The 19,841-nt window shown below is 34.0% G+C and overlaps 1 protein-coding gene across 14 annotated transcripts in view; it reads left to right on the top strand.

Annotated features, from left to right (window-relative positions):
• Positions 1–19,841, top strand: part of DLG2 (discs large MAGUK scaffold protein 2) — a 2,011,757-nt gene that overhangs the window by 1,046,419 nt on the left and 945,497 nt on the right. For 11 of the 14 annotated variants that reach the window (XM_067750569.1, XM_067750576.1, XM_067750568.1 and 8 more), the window contains one exon: positions 5,462–5,503. The exons of the other annotated variants lie outside the window; for them this stretch is intronic. In XM_067750569.1, the coding sequence (XP_067606670.1) occupies positions 5,462–5,503 (42 nt within the window). The remainder of the gene's footprint in view (positions 1–5,461; positions 5,504–19,841) is intronic. 14 annotated transcript variants of the gene reach the window in all.

Genomic DNA, 19,841 nt, shown 5'->3' with positions numbered 1-19,841 from the left:
AGCTGAGTATCTGACCCTTAAACCCACCCAGAAGCACAAAAATGGAAGGTGCTTAGAATGTCCCATCCTTGTCCTAACACTGCATATATTAATGGCTTCTGAATTGTTTATCTGATTGTCCCTTCTTAGAACCTTCACTTACCTAATGATTACCTACGGAATAAAGTCCAGAATCATCAGTATACCATAAAAAGTCCTTTCCAATCTGCCTTCTGCCAAATTGCTCATACGCCTTTTCCATCATCCCTCTGCACATACTCGAACTTTACTACTTCATCTGCAGATATTGACTTGTGCATGTATTTGCTTCTGCCAGGGAGTATGGTCCTAACTATTTATACAAATAAATCCCTTATGTGTAAGCATTGCACATGCAGTCTCTTTTGTGAGAATGCTGTTCTTTGCTTTCTGTGCCCAGCAAACTTTTACTCAGCCTCAGATCTCAATTTCTTGAGTCTTTCCTAACTCCAGATTCCTCCCCCAAGCATTTACCTCACTGAATGGCAATTATCTTTTTTATGCCTTTCTTTTAGACTCTAAACTCCTAGACAATAGGAACAATGGCTTATTTATATCTGCATTTTTTGCACCCAGCATGGCTGACACAGAAAAGATTCTTGTAAACATTTTGGTGAATAAGAAGAGGGAAGTGGAGTCTACTTAAGTGAATGTCCACTTTACGCTCACCTCTTCTTTGAAACCCTCCTTGATTTACCCTCACTAATCCCCAGGCACTTCACTTTCCAGTTTTTCTATTTCACTCTTATCTTTATGTATTTGGGTTCAACTATGTTTGCCAACACTTGTGCTTTCTATATTTCATTTCATTTATTTTCATTAGACCATATTTTCTATATACTTTGTCTTTTCATACAGCTCTCCCCATGTGACTGTTTCAATAAAGCTGTAAATATTTCAATATGAATGTTATTTGCTTTGTGTTCGTGCCCTTTTATATTCATATTATCTATTTTGTCTATAATTAGATAGGAAGAGATGTTAAAAAATCATTTTGCTACAGCAACTTAGCAGAAGTACTGAATAAATATTTAATGATGGCAATGTGGACTCACTACGATATACAGAATGAAAATAAAGCAATTTTCACAATCATGCAATGTAAATCTCCGCTACAAAGATTTGTTGCCACTGAAATAGCTCCCATACAATATCTTACTTTTATGCTAAGGCTTTAAAGGTTTAAATGAGCTCCTGAATTTTAACTTTAATTCCAAGGCCACACAAGTAAGTCACTGGGCTTCGTTGTGCCATCAGCCTAATGTTCTAAGAATAGGAATGGATTGTCCTGATCTTAGGTTCAATCCTCGGCTCTAAAGGAATTTCTGTAGCTTTACATACAAATTATATACAGCTAGTCTTCCTTATTCCTTCAATGTGTTCTTCCTCAAATTTACCCCTCTCCCTGGAAACTCTTGCCAGATTAATTTTCCCAAGACTATCCTTCATCATCTCACTCAACCAAGATAAAAACGTTCGATGTTAGATCCATTGAAGAGAGACTGATATGTTGAAATAGTTATACCATAGTATGGTAAACATTGTAGGGATGGATACATTATTCATTCAAGAAATATTTAATGAGTCTTTACCAGTCCTTGTAATGTGCTAGTTCCTGGGGTATAGATTGGTTTAGTCCCTGTCTAGGTGTTTGGGAAGACTTGCAAGGGAAATATATCAGCTGTAACTTAAAGGTGAACTAAGAATTTACTACTTCATTCAAATGTCTTAATAATTCCTTACGTCTATGAATTAATCTATGAATTCAAAGTCTCTCTCTTTTTCTCTTTTCTCCAGAGCAAAATATAATAGTACTGGAAAGCAAAATGGCAAGGATTAAAATTTTAAAGCAAAACAAAATAACAAAGGAGAACCCAGAACTTGATCTAATATATGAAACTTTGAGTTATATATATTCTAAATAGTTTAGCACCTTTTGGTAAAAAAAAAATTTTAACATAAGTAAATTTGGGGAACACAGTACTTTAAAGAAAGAGCTAAACTGCCAAAACATGTCTTGGTCTAATCCTAGGACAAGGACTCAGTGATGGGCAAAATTGAAAGGATTGACAAAGTACTCATCTGAAATACTAACAGCAGTTCTGCCTGCAGTGGAAGTAAGGGAGCTAAAGGCAAAGTTATACGAATATGGTAAATGGAGTCTTTAATCGGTGTGTTAAATTAGTGTATCACCGGTATGTACGTGGGAGGTTTGGTGTGTGGAGGGGATGTGCACAGGGAGGATTATTGTTATTCTTCACTTGGCTGAGTTTAAATGGAAGGACTCGAACAGAGAGTAGGAAAATCAACATTTCTATCTTCCTTTGGGAAATACAGAACTAGCCAACAAGATCCAATTAACACACATGGAAGTCAAGGGACCATTTTATAGTAATTCAGCCTTCTTCATCTCATGTTCACTAAACCCAAAATTGTCCACTCAATCCAATAAGGCATCCCCAATTTCCTTCCTATGTTAATTGCATTCTGTGTTATAAAATACAGGATAGTAGAGGAACAGGGTAAAATAACATTTATTCAGAAGCTGAACCTTAAGATGGCACGACCATGTACACAAATTGTATACTTTATTTATATGTAATGCTATTATAACCCCCCAATATTGTCTTTAATTTTAATTTTTTCAGCATTTTATTAGACACATTTTAAAAGTCAGTACAATGTTGAAAGAATAATATAATGAACACCCATACTTTCTGGATTCAACAATTGTTAACCATATGCCAAATGTGTATTATCTTTCTATTTATGAAATTATCTTATCTATTAATTTATCTTCCCTGATCTATGCAGATAGCTAGAATTCACAAAACCATTTGAAGGTAACTTGCAGACAGAATGACTTCAGTATTTATCTCCTACATAACCATAGCAGCATTACCACACAAAAGACAAATAATAATTACTTCTTAATGTTATTAATATCCAGTTCATATGCAAGTTCCCCAACTATCCTCCTCAATTGTTTATAGTATTTTTTTTTCCAAACCAGGATCCAATCATGATTCATGAATTATATTTGTATCATATCTTTAGTATGTTTTAATCTAATCATCTCCTCAGCTTTTTCCCATAACACTGAGCTTTCTTCCCCCCACTTTTATTCTGAATAATTAAAAACCTACAAAAAAGTTGAAAGAACAGGAAACAAACACCATTATACAACTTTACCTTATTCACCAATTGTTAGCATTTTGCCACATTTGCTCTCTGTAGCTCACTTGCTCTAATTCTGTTATTTCTTCTACAGGCCATTTTTCTATAAAAATGTTTCCCTTCATTGTCTTAAGATGTTACTTATGTGAATGCAGGATGACTGAATACATTTCCCTTAGAATAAGGAGTTAGTATAAAAATCAACTCTAAGGATGGCAAATGTTCTCTTTCAATTTTTAAAAAAGTACCAACATTTTCTTTGATGTCCGCATTTGGTCAAGAGGAAACCCTTCAAATTGGCTCTCACGTTCTGGAACTTTTCCTGCCCCAAGTATAAAATCAGTCATCTCTCCAAGGAACTCTGTCTCCTTTCAGTAGAAAATGATAATTAGAAAGCAAGATCTTGGTGCTAGTTATGTTCTTGACTACTGGGGTGTTGTTTCTTAGGCCCTTTTAGTGAACAGATAGGGAATATATATATTTTTTCGAATGTCATGAGTAGATAATGATATTTCCAATTCAAATCTAACATTACATAGTATTTCCTTAAAATTCCTTGACTTTATAACTCCTTTCTCTTACACTAAAAATGTTTGTTTTCTTAATAATATTTTTACTTATTTGCTTTATTCTACATTATACAGCAAATAGCTTCAAAATTATAACACTAATAATACAAATAAACAATGAAACTATTGAATAAAATGTAGGGTTTTTGCAGTTCAACTTTTTTCCTTAGAATGCACTCAAAATAAGATAAACTGTATTCAAAAGTCACTTGAAATAATTATTTTCTCTTTGGGATTAAATTAGTAGTCTGATACACAGGCTGGGTTGTTTGAATTTGTTTGCGTTGTTAGAATTTATTGTTTTCTTTCCCTTAAATTTTATTTATTTTGTACATTTACGTGATTCAGAAGTAAAAACTGTGGTAAAAGATATAGCAGAGAGGTATTGCTTCCATTTTTTTCCATTTCTCCCATTCCCCTGTAGGTGTAGTCATATATAATTCATTGTCCAAGTGGGATACTTTTGAGAAGGAATTGGATTACTTAAAATAATTATAATTCATAATTTTTGAAATACTTAAGTATTGACTGAAGCCTAATCTTATCTTACCAGAGGACAAGTAAAATAGTCACACACTAAAGCAATTCTTTAAAAGCTTTTAAGAATATCTAAAAGTCTTTATATACTAAAAATAACATATATACATGTGTAATAAAGCAAGTTTAAAAATAAAAGATTCTATAATGGACAAAATGATTTTCATTGGTGGGCTTACATTGTTACCAATTATTATTATTTTCTGTTTACCACTTGGCATCTCTTACCACAAAAGTAATGAAGTGTGTGTGTGTGTGTGTGTGTTTATTCTTTTCTTCCTTTCTAATGAGATAAAAACATCTTGCTTGCTATTTCACTTATTAAGTATACTTACAATTATTCCATAACAGTCTACAGAGATCTTCTTCATTCTTTTTTATAACCACATAGCACCTTATTGGGTAGATGACCATGGCTTATTCAACAAATTCCCTGTTGATTGGATATTTGAAATTCTTCAGTGTCTTGCTGTTGTATACAATGTTGTCACAAATAACCTTGTGGATATGCTCTTTCGTATTTATAGAGGCATGATTGTAGTGTAGTTTCCTAGAAGTGAGATTTCTGGATTGGAGGGAAAACACATATGTAATTTTGTTAGGTACTGTCAAATGCACTGTCATAGGAGATCTAATGCTTTGTACTCCCACTAGCAATTATATGAGAATCCCTGCTTCTTTTGTCAACTAAGTTGTTATCAAACTTTGGAATTTTTGCCAATAAAATAATAGGAAAGAGTATCTTAGTAGAATTTTACTTCTCTTATAGGTGATGTTAAGCGTCTTTTCATATGTTTGAGGGTCTTTTGTCTTTCTTTTTGGGTGCAGTCTGTTCATGTCTTCTGTCCACTGTTCTCTTGGGCCTTTGGTATTTTTCTTCCAGATTTCTAGAGGTTCTTTCTATGTTAAAGTATTAGATCTTTGTGCCTGTGAACTAAGTTGCAAGTATATTTTTACAGTTTGTTATTCATATTTTGAAAAATGTAAATATATACATGTATATGGTTTTATTGCTCATATTATATATATACACATACATATGTATGTATATATGTTATTGCTTGTGGATTTTGAGTTATATTTACAGAAGCTTTCTCCTCTCTTATGTTTTAAGGAATTAATCATGTTTTCCTCTTTTTTTTTTTCTTTTTTACATCCAGCTCTCAGATCCATTTGGAATTCATTCTAGTGTACAGTGTGAGGTACTGATCTAATTTTTTCTTTTTCCATGTGACTATCCAGTTGTCTCAATACTATTTTAAAATTTATTTTTTTTCTCACTGATTTGAGATGTCACTTTATCATACACCAAATCAATGTATATATTTGGGTCTTTTTCTCAACCTTTTTTTTTGTACTTTAAGTAAATGTGCAAATATCATACTGTTTTAATTATGGATAATAATAGTCTCCAAAGGTCAGAAGAGATTATGGTTTTCCCAAGGTCAATTCATTGAAAAAAAAAATTAGAGCCAGGATTTGATCCATGGCAACCCTACGTTTGTATGATTTAAATAAGCTTCTAAGCAGCATCGTTATCTCAGTTAAATAAGTTATCTGATATAGTTATCTTATTGATAATAAGTGGTGGTGTTTGGTAGTTGTAAACTACAAAAATTAGGGGTGCAGAGTAGTTTTTGTAGCACAAAATGATTATCTTAAAAGTCTTCTGACCCCTTTCCTAATATATGGGTTATCCCATATATGGGTTATCCTATAGTCTATAGTCTAATTCCAAAAGCTCTTGAAGAACCCTTTACTTCCAGAAGTAGGATTTTATATGCATACATACTATTAGAGTATATATGGCAAACTTTGAGCTGATCTGAGTGGTAATGGACATGGGGGGTAGGGGGAGAGAGTCTCTATTATTTTCTCTTATGACCCACATTCTAATGTCCATGTAATGAGAATCCCTATGATGAATGCATTATTTTATAAATGTGAAAAAGAACCCACTAGAAAATAGATATGAGGCAAATAAATGCTGTTTCCCTAGTGTTGCACAGTTTAAAACAAAAACAAAAGCCCACTGGCAGAAGCCATCTGGTCCTGGCAACCTTCCCGGTTAAACACTTTTAATTGCTTCTATGATCTTGGTGGGTTGATGTGCCATGGTTTACAGGAATTTGGGAGAACTGACCTTTATGAAGTAATCACAGTTCGTTGTACAAAAGAACTCCGAGTTACCAAAGCAGGCAGCATATCCTGCTGTGGGGCTGTGGTAATAAAAATGGATCGATGTGTGATGGTGTCCTATTTGGAATAACTTCACTACAATATTCTAGATGTAAGGCCATGCCAACAGCCAAAAACCTTCCACCTGGAATGTTCTGTGAGTTTTGGCAGTGATCGTAAATCTAGTAGGGTCTGTAAGTGAGATTTGTATATTGTTAGTCACTCTTATGGCACCAAGTCCCTTTTCTGTACATCATCTTGAATTTTTTATTGAAATACAGTTGATGTACAATATTATGTTAGTACAGGTGTACTACATAGTGATTTGACATTTGCATATGGTATGAAATGATCATCGTGCTAAGTCTAGTAATCATCTGTCCCCATGCAAAGTTATTAAAATATTATTGACCATATTCCTTATGCTGTATATTATATCCCCATGGTTTATTTATTTTATAACTGGAGAATTATACCTCTTAATCCCCTTCACCTATTTCCCCCAACTTTCTACCCGCTCCTCTATGGCAACAACTTGTTTGTTCTCTGTATCTATGAGTCTGTTTTCCTTTTTCCATTTTAATTTTGTTTATTTTTGTGTTTGTTCTGCTTTTTAGTTTCCACATATAAGTGAGATCTTATGGTATTTGTCTTTCTCTGACTTATTTCACTTAGCATAATATCCTCTAGATTCATCCATGTTGTTGCAAATGGCAAAATTTTTTTAATGGCTGAGTAATATTCCATTGTGTGTGTGTGTGTGTGTGTGTGTGTACGTGTGTGTGTGTATCTCACATCTTATCCATTCATCTATTTTGGGAGAAGACATTTTCTGATACAGCATTATTTTCCCTATCTATTTTTAATTTCATTCAGAATAAGTTTAGCTCAAGCTCTTGAATTATCACCTCTTTCTCTTATACCCTTCCTCCTCCTCTTCAAACTTCTCTGAAATTTCTGAAGAGAATGGGCCATACCCTGACCCCTTGTTCCTGAGCTGTCCTTATTCAGAGCAGCTGTGTTCTCAGAGGATGCATCCAATGAGGAATGCTGTAATAATGTGATTCTGTCCGAGGAACAGACACTGTGTGGTAATAGAGAAAAGAAAATTACACTGGGAAGTAGAGAGCAAAGTCTGTGACCTGGCTTGGCTCCTGGGTGTGACCTTGGACAAGACCTGAACCTCTCTGAGACCTAGATCTTTCATCTGTAAGGCAAGTGGGCTGGCTCAGAGATCTCTGGTCTTTTTCCTCTTCTGACATTCTATCTCTTTGAAGGTTTGTAACCAATAAAAGTAAATTGGGACATTATATAACAAATACCTACCCCCATTTATGCATCTGACAGTTCCCAGAGTTAGCCCTTATGTTGCTGGGATTTGGTACAATATTCTTTCTTCGTAGCAAAAACGATCACGTGTGTGATTTTTATGGGTGGGGCTGCTGAACTCTGTAGATTCTGTGACTGTTCCTACAAAGATAGGGGCCAGTTGTTAAGCAGGACAGTACAGTAACAGTTCTGCTCAGCTGAAGTTAAAGTAAAGACACTTTATTGAAAATTTGCATTTCTAGTCCCTAGTGGGTGATGATGTAGTCATTTCCACTTTAGCATTAAAGAAAAGAAAAAGTATTACATAGTTAAGCCATTTGTAATTCTTATTTCTGTGGAACCAAACTGACATCCTTCTAAATACAAATAAATATTTTGCCCTAAGCGTAGAAAAATGATTAATCATGACTTTATAGCTTGTGCAAGAAGGATGACTGTATTCGCTTGTTAACATTGGGTCATTTCTCCGTTGTTGGACAAGTAGTACATTGGAGAGGCTGAATAATGTTTCTGCTTTCTAGAAAATTAGATTTATATGTATGTCTAAAAACACAGCTGTCATTATATCTGTCAGTTAATTCTGCATATATTTATTTGCACTATTAAATAATCATGGGAAAAATTTTTTTTAATATTATTTTATAGTTATTAAAGAGAGTATCTGAGGAAAACAGGGATATAGGACCTCTTGCAGTCACTTCCAGGAAGGCTGTAAGTGGTTCAATTTGTGGTTAGAGTTCCTGACTGCTTGTGAGTCATTTTGATAAGTGGGAGCTTCACCTCTCTGATGGGTAAGAAGTCTGTAAGAAAATGCTGATATTATTAATTGGAGATCATAGAATTTTAGAGGTAATAAAGACCTGTGGGATCATTCAGCTCAGTCTGTTTACTTCACTGATGAAGAAACTGAGGCATAAAGAAGTTAAAACTCTGTTCAACATTGGTGACTATTTTGAGGGGAACTAATTTGAGAGCTATATGATACCTAAGTTGATTCTGTGTATTGTATAAATATTAAGTTTTCGTTCTTGGAATGCTTATCTAGTACATCCTCCAAGTATAATTTGTCATTTGTTAATTTATTTGTTCAGTTTATAAATTTAATATTATCTGGATGTCAAAACAGACAAGCATAAAAATAATATTATGACCTATTCTCATTAATAAGTAAGAATGATTAGATTTTAAATAAAATACACCCAGCAAAAATTAATATCAATTGAAGAATCATCTATGAAGGATAAGTGGAAATGAATCCCTGGAAGGCAAAGGTGGTTTAATTAGAAATCTATTATCATAAATCATAACATCTAAAATTAAATAAACAAAAAAGTATCATTCTAATATATGTTAAAGGCATTTGATAAAATCCAACACTCATCCTGACAAAAACTCTTAGAAAACTAAAAGTAAAAGGCTACATATTTAACTTTGTAAATAACAGCTATCCCAGACTTACAATCTTTTTCATACTTAATGTTGAAAGACTAAAAGAATCCCCATTAAAGTTGGGGGAAAAGAAAGATAATCATTGTTAGTGTTATGCTTTAACATTATTTGAAATTTCTGAGCACTGAAACATAACATGAAACAGAATGAGACATATCCAATAGAAGATTAATTCCTTTTTTCCCCCAAAACTCGAGATGTGCCTAATATAAGACAGGTATTAAAAAAAATCAGTTGCTTCCCTAATTACTCCAATAAAGAAAAAATATAGTTTTAAATATTCCATTTACAATAGCAGCAAAAAGTACAACATACCTAGGAATAACTCTAGTACTATCTATGCAGGATATAGATGAAGAAAACCATACAATTTTATTGATTGATGTCAAAGGGTATTTGAATAAATATAAGTTAACCCATATTCCTGCATATGAAATGTGAAATTGAAAAAAATTAAAAATTTTCAATATTTAATACAATTCATCCTAGACCAAATAATAAAGTATTTAAACCTAACAGAAGGATTCTATGTTTGCTTAGACTAATAAATGGATGGTAAGAGTAATGTTAGTTGTCAAAGGGTAAAATAATGAATGCCCTATTTGTCCTACTGCACATATGCATGAATAGCATACATTAATAAGCATTACAAAGCTGTAACAATTTAAAAATGGTGCAGTGCTGACACAAGAACTGGCAGACAGGCCAATTCAATAGAATGGCTAACTGTGAAATAGAGCTTAGTGTAAACAATAAGGTCATATAGGATGAAGGAATGAATACAAATCAAAGAAAGAACAGATAGAGTATTCAAAACTTGGTGTTCAGAAAGCTGATAATTTGCTAAGAAACAAAGTTAGAGCCATTCTATATTGGTATAAAGAGTAGTTAAGAGAACAGGCTCTAGGGGCTGACAGAGTTCAAACAAACACCAGCTACATCACTTACTTAGTCATGTAATCTTGGATAAGCAAATCGATCTCTCTGAACTTTAGTTTCCTCACATATAAAAAGGGACAGTAGGAGTTATTCCCAATAACTATTAATATAAGTAATAGTTATAAGGAGGTTATGGGAATTAACTAGGCGATAATTCATATAGTTAATGTAGTATACTGCTTGCAAATACTCTTCACTCAATAAACATGATCAGTTATTTCTATCAGACACCAAGGTGATTACATATGTATTAATAGGCTAATGTAAAAATAAAACCATGAAAAGTCCATATTTAACTGGTCTTAGTTTTGAGAAGGACTTTCTAATAATAAATACAATAGAAGAATTCACAAAGAAAAAAATAGATGTGACTACATAAGAATTTTAAAATACTACGTTTAAAATATAAAAAGCTGCAAAGCCGCAAATAAAACAGTTATATATAAACTATAAAGAGCTCTTACAAATCAATATAAAAATCAGCAACATCCTAGACAATTAACAAACATTAAGATAAATTCAAATAAGTTTTTTAACATTCTAAATCAATATTTGAAACAACGTAAATAAAAAATATGAATGTGCATCAAATTAGGAAAAGAATATGGCAGTGCTCCAGTTGCCAAGAGTGTGGGAAGATGATCACTCCATGATTCTGCTGGACGGGATTTATATCATGTAACATTTTGGAAGACAATTTGGCAACACTTTATAGAGTCTCAAAATGCTTTCACCATTTTAATCTTATTCTAGGAATTCATCCTAGGGAAATAATCAGAAAAGCAAATAAACATTTTTGTATACTTATTTTATCATAACATTGTTTATAATAGTGGTCACATCCATGAAATGGAATAGCATGCAGCCAAAAGAAATCATGTATGTGAAGCATATTGAATGGTGGTCCAATTTCTCACAATAATGGCTAAAACATTATGCAATTTATTATCAGTAATCACACCAGTAGCTACATTTATCACTACATCTGCATCTAAATGTGCACCTATACACAGAAGGAAATATACCAGTTTTCTAGGTAGATACCAGAATTACAGGTAAATTTTACTTTTATTTTATGTTGTGTATTTTTAGGTTTTCTACAATAATTAGCAGCACTTTTACCATCTGAAAAAATAAGACAAATAGTTGAAATATAGATGGCATTCTGTTTGTCTCTACTTTTTTGGAAGGTAATACTTCACATATGATGTGACAACTTGCGTTTATGAGATTTTGTTGTATTTCATCAATTTTGCATGAATTTAAATTTAACCTTTGGAAAATTAATATTAGACTTTCTTTTTAATTTGTTTGTAAAACTTGGGAGTGAAGAACAAAACTGAGGTTATGAAATTGCTCTCAGAAACAGCTGGAAACATCATTCAGTATTGTATTCTGTTTAATGTTCAGTGCCCTTTCACAGGGAGCTAAGAGAAATATGAGTCTTGGCATATGTTATTTTTGCATGAAAGCTTACCAAAATCCCTGGTGTATTTCAGTTGCAGGAGTGATAGTCAATAGCATTTTTTTGTCTCTGCCATACAGTTTGGCATTTGATTACGGTTTAGTGCTTCATAATATACTGTCTTTGGAATTTCTCCATCTTATGAACTCTCAAAGTATTTTATCTTTTTATTCAATTTTAGCACATTTTATTCCAGTTATCAAGTTTTTATTTATTGAGCAAGTTTTATCTTGTAGTAAATCCTACTTCTTCTACCAGATTGTGAACTCCTTGAAGTCGGGAACTTCTTATTCACTTCTTATTCACTTCTATACCTCCTGGACCTCACCCAAAATATCTTGCACACGAAGGTAGTAACTTGTTACATGAGTAAATAGAATCAATGAGAAATAACTATTTAATATATTGCCTTCTAATTGTTTCAAATTCTGTTTTTTCTCTGCCAAGATTGGAAGTTTCAGGAAAGCAAAGCCTAGGATGTCACATATTATTTTTGCACCTAATACCTGCTAATAAACTCATAAGTATTGCCCACTTAAATTGTTTAACCTTTTGCTTTGCAAAGTAAGTTTAGATGAAATTATCTGAACATGACTTATTACCACAACTAGTAGTTAACCTTAAACAATGAACAAGGATTTATTTAAAGATTTTGCTTTTGTTTTTAGCCTAGTTTATGATAACAAGTGGTTGTTACTTAAAGCCTCATCATTTCCACTTATCACTTCCAAATATTTGATAAGTACCTATAATGGACCAGGCATCATTCAAGCTAGTAAATAAAAAAAGGTAAAATTCCCTGCCTTCATAGAACTTGCATTCTAATGAGGATGGTGGGAGAGGAAATAAATAAGTGAAAATGATGTTAGGCGCTAATAAATTTAGTTTTGAAAAATAAAAAGGGAACAACTAAAAAAAAAGCTTCATTGGAAAAGTGTCATTTTAGCAAAGACTTGAAGGAGGCGAGGGAGTGATCCTATGGCTACCTCAGAATGAGAATTCCAGGCAGAAGCTAGAGCGAGTCATAAGACCTGAGGAGGGTGTGCTCTTGGTATATTTAAAGCACAAGGACTAAAACAGTGACCCATTAGAAAATTTATACCGAAAGGTATAGAAGATCTATACCTGACTTTGCAAAGTTGTGATGAGGTATAAACTGCATGTAAAGCACTTAGCACAGTCTTGTACATATCAAATAATTGATAAGTATTATTTATCATCATTATGTGAATTACATGAGCTAGACTCTTAGAACATTGCTAGAAAAAAGCACCATACACTGATGTCTTTTTAGGGTGAAAACATGTCTGTGTCAAGCCTACCTGATTCTAATACATTATTTCCTTGCATAACTAACTACTTGCTATGTATTCTTTATTTCTGGTGGATAACTACTTATTCATGTTTCTAAATAAAATTATTTAAAATGTGTCCATGGAGCTTCCGTGAATGAGCTGAGGGAGTTTGAATTTGTACTATCCAAATGCCCAGAGATCTCTGGCATGGGATTGCTCAGCAGGCTTTTCATGCAAAGTTACAGGGCTGAGGTAAAGGCCCTGCTGCTCAGAACCCAGTGTTCCATACTCCCTTGGTGATGGTTATGGTCGCTCTCATAGACATTAGGTCTTACAGACATCCTCAACGTGAGCCAAGTTCCCTTAATGGATGTGCTGGAAAGAGCTCAGTGTTACTGAGTCAAGAATGTAATTTGAGCTGTGCCAACTGGAAACAAATTGATCATTTTGGCCCACATACCTGAATCTGAAGAAGTCCTTCCCCATCAGGGAAGACTTTCCAACATGATGCAGTTAAATTCCCAAATGTTCCTGGATATGGAGTCCTAATTTAGATTTGCTATTAAGCCCTTGAATATATTTTCAAATATGCCCTTTTAAATGCTCAATGGAAAATGGGATGAGGTTCTAGTATGTATTGTTGCATGCATGATCCTTAGTGACATTTTCTTTTTATTCCTTCCAAATTGGGAAAACAATTGCAAATAATTTCCTTGCATTTGGACAAAGAAAGGGAGCACAAAGTATTCCCAAGATCTCTTGGAGTAGTTCGTCTGTCAAAGATTGCTGAGATTACTAGTTTATAGACTTTGAAAACTTTGTTTCCTAAGCAACAGCGAAAAATAGAGTCAAAATCAATTTCTGAAGTCAAAAGTAAGTACCATGGTTAAGCCTGTTTCTATACCAAAACCAAACTAGATAAAATGGAAAAGGAAAACAGAATTAATTGGGTTTTCTTAAATTCTTTGTTGATCCACTTGCAATGCAGGCCAGACAGAAACATACAGCCAAAATACTTTCACTGTTCCTAAAATGTTAAATGGTGTCAGAAATGGACAGGTGTGAAATTTCATTAGGAAAATTGCTGTAGGTGAGAGGGAAGAGAATAACAGAAGTTAGGTAGAGATAGAATAAAAAAAAAATAGAAGTTTTGGCTAAATTGTCCTAGTTTCTGCTTCTTTTCTTCATTATTTCATACTTCTTTTTTATGAAGTCATTTTGTCTGTTTTAAACCCTTCCCATTTTAAGAAAACCAGATATATTCAAGATTTAGATGACAAGCATCCTTTTATGTCTTGTTTTAACAACTTTACTGAGGTATAATGACATATGATAAACCACATGTTTAAAGTATATAATTTGATAGATTTTGACATATGTCTCCCTCTGTAGATCATCACCATAATCAAGATAGTGAACACGCCTACCATCCCCTAAAGTTTGCTTGTGTTTTTTCATAAACCTTCCCTCCTCTCACCCTGTCCAGTACCAGTCAACAACTGATATGCTCTGTGTCACTAAAGATTTGTTTACATCTTCTAGCATTTTATATAAATGGAACCATAATGGAATCATATGGTATGTGCTCTTTTAGTCTGGCTTATTTCACTTAGCCTGATTATTCTGGGATTTGTCCACGCTTTTGCTCATACCAATAGCATTCCTTTTTATTGCTGAGTAGTATTTCATTGTATGAATATAATACAGTTTGTTTATCTGTTCATCTGTTGATGGACATTTGGGTTTTTTCCCCCAGTTTTTGGCTATTCCAAATAAAACTGTTGTGAACTCTGTACACTATCTTTAAATGAACATATGTTTTCATTTATGTTGAGTAAATGCCTAGGAGTAGAATGGCTGGGACATGTTGTAGATACACGTTTAACTTTTCAAGAAACTTCCAGACTTTTCCAGAGTGGTTATGCTGTTTTCCATCCCCAAAGTGTTTATTCCATTCTACATTTGCACACTTATCTCTCTCACTGGCTGGACATTTTCCTGAGTTCAGGTGGCTGTAAGAACATATCTATTTCCTCTATCTTCACCATGAGGATAGCTCCCAAATTTATGCCTCTAGTTATCATCTTCCTCTGGATCTTCAGCTCTGCAATTCCAACTGCTAATTTGCTAATCATCTACTTTACTAGTACTTTTATGAGACTATGAAGATGGGGCACTGGATCCATGCCCTAGCTCAGTTCCCCTGAATTCTCTTTCCTTTGGCAGGACCCAGGGTAGAACTGCTTCCTGGCATGATTTCACCCTATCATGAATAAAACCTCTCTTTAACTCTTTTCAACTCCTGTGAGACAGAATGGAACTTTCACGAAGACTTCACTGAATACTTCACCAAAGACATCAAGGGATATGAACACAGAGAATAAGAAGAGGGTTTTCTGATCCCTCACACAGCTAGCATGCTCATAGGAGCTAAAGTCCCTGCCCCAGGGAAAGAGGACTGGTACCAAAGGACAGGCACCCTGCCCCCATCTGTAGTCAGGAGAGGGGATTCTGAGGCAGACCTTGGCTGGATTCACACAGTGCCACTGTTAGTTGAGCGACGTCCAGAAAGTTCCTTAACTTCTCTGAGTCTACTTATGTGTAGACTGGAGCCACCTCATAGAATTCTTTTAAGATTGAATAAAATAAGTAATTGTTTGACTCATATTAAATACTTGATGTTAAATTTGATAAACATTTTAACCATATAAAATCCAATACAAGCCTTAGATATCTGTATGTACCTTGACTCCAATGATCTTTTGACCCCTACCTTATCTTATATTCATTGATCTTATCTTTTTTCTGGTTATCACCTCTCTCCTAGCTTTACTACTTTTCCTACCCAGTTTAAATCTGGTAGAAATTCATTCTAATCACTTCTATTGCATAAATTCTCAACTTTCTTGTATTACTTTCACTTTGTCCCTTGTTTTCACAGAATTCACCATTCAGTAAGGAAACTATATATTAAATAGACAACTGTAAATGTTGCAGTGCTCAAGGACTTGGTTTTGAGCTTTTTTCAGTAACTCAGCTAGTGATCATGGCTTTATATACCAGCTATATGCCAATATCTTCTTTGAAATGCTAGACCTGTATATCCAGCAGTTCCCTTGATGTCTCCGCTCAGATGTCTAAAAATATCTCAAAATTAACATGTCCAGAACCAAACTTCTTATTTTTCCCTAGAAACCTGCTCTATCCACAAAATTCATTTCAGCTGGTGGTAAATGTAGCCTTCTAGTTGCTCATGTCAATAGGTCTGGAGTCATCCTTGCTCCTCTCTTTCTCTCATACCCATATCCACTATCTTAAAAATATGTCCAGAACCCAACCATTGCTTTTTATTTCCATGTGCATTAGTTTTGTCCAAGCTACCATTACCTTTAAACTTGATCATTGCAATACTTTCTTAATTATTATCTCTGCTTCCAGCCTTGACCCCCTACAGTCAAAATTTTCAGGACAGCAGCAAGAATGACCTTATTAAAACATTATTCATATCGTGTTACTACTCTGAAATTGCTCCCAACCTCATTCACAGCAAAAGCCAATTTGCCCACAATAGCTTATGAGGCTTACAAGTTCTACTTTCCACATTCTCCCTTCACTCACCTCTCTGCCTTTCTGATCTTATTTTATACTGTCTTTCTTCTCACTCTGCTTCAGCTACTCTGACCTCCATAATGTCATCAGACAAGCCAGCCATAGTCTTTCGCATAGAATATTCATTTCCCATATATCCTTCTAGCTTACTTTCATTTCCTTAAGATCTCTACTCGAGTGACTTTTTCAATGAGGTTTACCTCAATCAGCCTATCAAAAAATTTAACCACTCTAACACTTTATATTCCATTTATCTGTTCTCTTTTTTCTTTAGCTTGTATCAATATTTAATAGATGATATATGTTGCTATTTATCTTTCTTATTATTTCCTCCCTACACTAAAATGTAAACATGAGGTAGGGATTGTTGTCTGTTTAGTTCATTGTTACATTCCCATTGCTTAGAAATACGGTGGGTGCATAGTAACCCTCAAAAGTGTTGAATAAATGAATGAATGGAGGAAGGGTTTTTTTTTCATTACTTTGCTTACTTGACATATATACTCCTATCTTTTCCAGAGCCATCACGACTTGAACAGATCTAAAAATTAACATACCATTACCCCTTTCACTTTCTATATGGATGTAGAAATCCCCAAGGCACAGGTTAAACCTCCTAGAATACACTGAAATAGAAAATGTCAACAACACTTCCTTTAAAAAAAAATTGTCTGCTTTAGAGGAGCTTACAAAGAACCCTCACGTGGACACTATTGACCACGAGGAATAATCAACAAATTATATTAAATCTCTAAGAAATTCATTAGTGAAAATTTCATAAGAGACTATAAAATAAGAATACTTAAAATTATAATGAGGGGCTTCCCTGGTGGTGCAGTGATTAGGAATCTGCCTGCCAATGCAGGGGACATGGGTTCCAGCCCTGGTCCGGGAAGATCCCACATGCCGTGGAGCAACTAAGCCCGTGCGCCACAGCTACTGAGCCTGCGCTCTAGAGCCCGCGACCCACAACTACTGAAGCCCACGTGCCTAGAGCCTGTGCTCCACAACAAGAAAAGCCATGGCAATGAGAAGCCTGCACACCACAAGGAAGAGTAGCCCCCGCTCACCGCAACTAGAGAAAGCCTGCGCACAGCAACAAAGACCCAATGCAGCCAAAAATAAATAAATAAAATAAATTTAAAAAAATTATAATGAGACAAGGGGAGAAATAGAAAGTAAAATGAAAGAAGGGGGTACTCTAAAGCAAATGCTTCCTTTGTCTTAGAGATATCTCCAAGTTCCCTGGGCTCGAATCTCCAGCTACTTTTGACTTCAAGTGCTTAGCCTATAAAGCACCTGTCACATTTTTACAGATTCTGTCTCCTTCGTTATTCCTTTTTTTATTCATGTATTTAGAAAATTTGTTTCAGAGCACTTATTATGCACCAGGCACTTTGTTAGACACAGGAGATACAATGGTGAAAACACAAGCAAGTTCCCTACTTTCCTGGAATGTTCCACAAGGAAAGCAAGGAAAATATATATACTAAATAGATCATCGTCAATGTGACAAATGTTGTGAAAAGTAATGTATTGTGTTAAGGGACTGAGTCAGGGATCCAAATCTCATCTAAGGTGTCAAGAAAGAATGTTTCTTACATTGCTTCTTGCCTTTTTCCTACCATCATCACCCTAACTAAGACCCTCATTATCTCTTCTGCCTCCATCATTCTGCCGACTCTCCAACTCTGCCCATATTTGTCATGATTAAGTGTTTATTGGCATTCTCTAATTACAGCATGGCTACAGCCTTTTCTTCCTTCTTTCCCACTATTCCTCAAACACATCTCATGTTTTCCAACCTTTTTACTTTTACTCATGCTGTTTCAAGCAATACATATACTTTTTGTCTTGATCTGTTTTCTCAGCACCAACTCAAATTTCCTTTCTTATTGAAAGTCTGTCTTCTCTACTCCAGCACGTAGGCTAGTGAGTATTATCTGAACTCACAGCAGTTACCCCTTCTTTATTTATTTTTATTTCATCATAAGCTATTGCATGATATTTTTTGTACTGTTACACTCTGTCTTAAAGACAGGAACATTGAAGACCAGACAAGTTTTGAAAATCAAGAATTAAGGGAGGAGCAAACCAGGATTAAGTTACTTAATGTCTTAGAAATATACTTTCTAATTTATAAAAGGTAGATAATGTTATCTGACTCAGAGATTTCTTGAGATGATCAAATGAGATGAGACTATTTCCTAAAGTGTGGTTTACTGAAGATGGCACATGGCAAACATTTAAAAAATACTTATACTTTAATTTTAATTTAAATTAGAAAAGAAAAATTGGAACTAGAATATAAACCATCAGTTCTCTTTTGAAAGAGAATTGTGGTTTACTTAAGATGGTACATGGCAAACACTTAAAAAATACTTATACTTTAATTTTAATTTAAATTAGAAAAGAAAAATTGGAACTAGAATATAAACCATCAATTCTCTTTTCAACTAGACTTTATAAATTATTTCTGGTTTTTAGTTTACTTTTTAATATTATTAATAAACATGTATTATTTATATGTTACTTATTACTTATGGAGATGTCTTACCTTTGTTTATTCTGGTGAAGACAAGTTTATTTAAAATAAATTTATTTAAATAAAAAGTGAGTCAAATTAAATTTTAAAATAACCTAAACAACAATAGAGGTATTATGTGAACATGCAAAAATGGATGAGGTTAGATAAATACTGAGGTAAGGCAAGTTAAATACTTTTGTGGGCAAAATACTTTGTATACCTTAAAGATGAAATACCTTAATTTCATGTAAAGATGCTTAACGTAAAGTAGCTGACATAGCGGAGGCACCTAGCAAGTTGGTCTCCTTTATATTCTTTAAGCCGGAGAGAGGTTACAATTAATATCAGGAATATTTTCGGTAACACTATCTGCAATTGACATTTGCACTGAGGATTTCAGCAGCTGCTGTTTCTGTTTTTATGTAGGAGGCAGGATGGAAAAGGAATAGATTATGTGTTTTCATTAGTGGGTCTCATTTTTAAGGAAATGAAAAAAGGAGTTATTTATTTATGAATATAGTTTTCTGTATTAAATTTTGCAAAAGATCACCTGTATCTATCTATGGAAAGGTTGGAATTACAAAGTGAAAAAATGGCCAGCTGGTAGGCCACGAATCAACAAGTCTCATTGATTTATCTTTTGAAACGTTGGTTTTCAAAGCACTTTGAACCCTTCTAACAGTGACTTTGATTTATCTCTTAATGTATGAAGACGAGTATGAGGTAAAAATACAAATAGAGGGTAATAA

This window comes from Pseudorca crassidens, chromosome 9, assembly GCF_039906515.1.
Source record: "Pseudorca crassidens isolate mPseCra1 chromosome 9, mPseCra1.hap1, whole genome shotgun sequence".
Classification (NCBI taxonomy): Eukaryota; Metazoa; Chordata; class Mammalia; order Artiodactyla; family Delphinidae; genus Pseudorca; species Pseudorca crassidens.
This window is presented reverse-complemented; position numbering and strand designations above follow the sequence as displayed.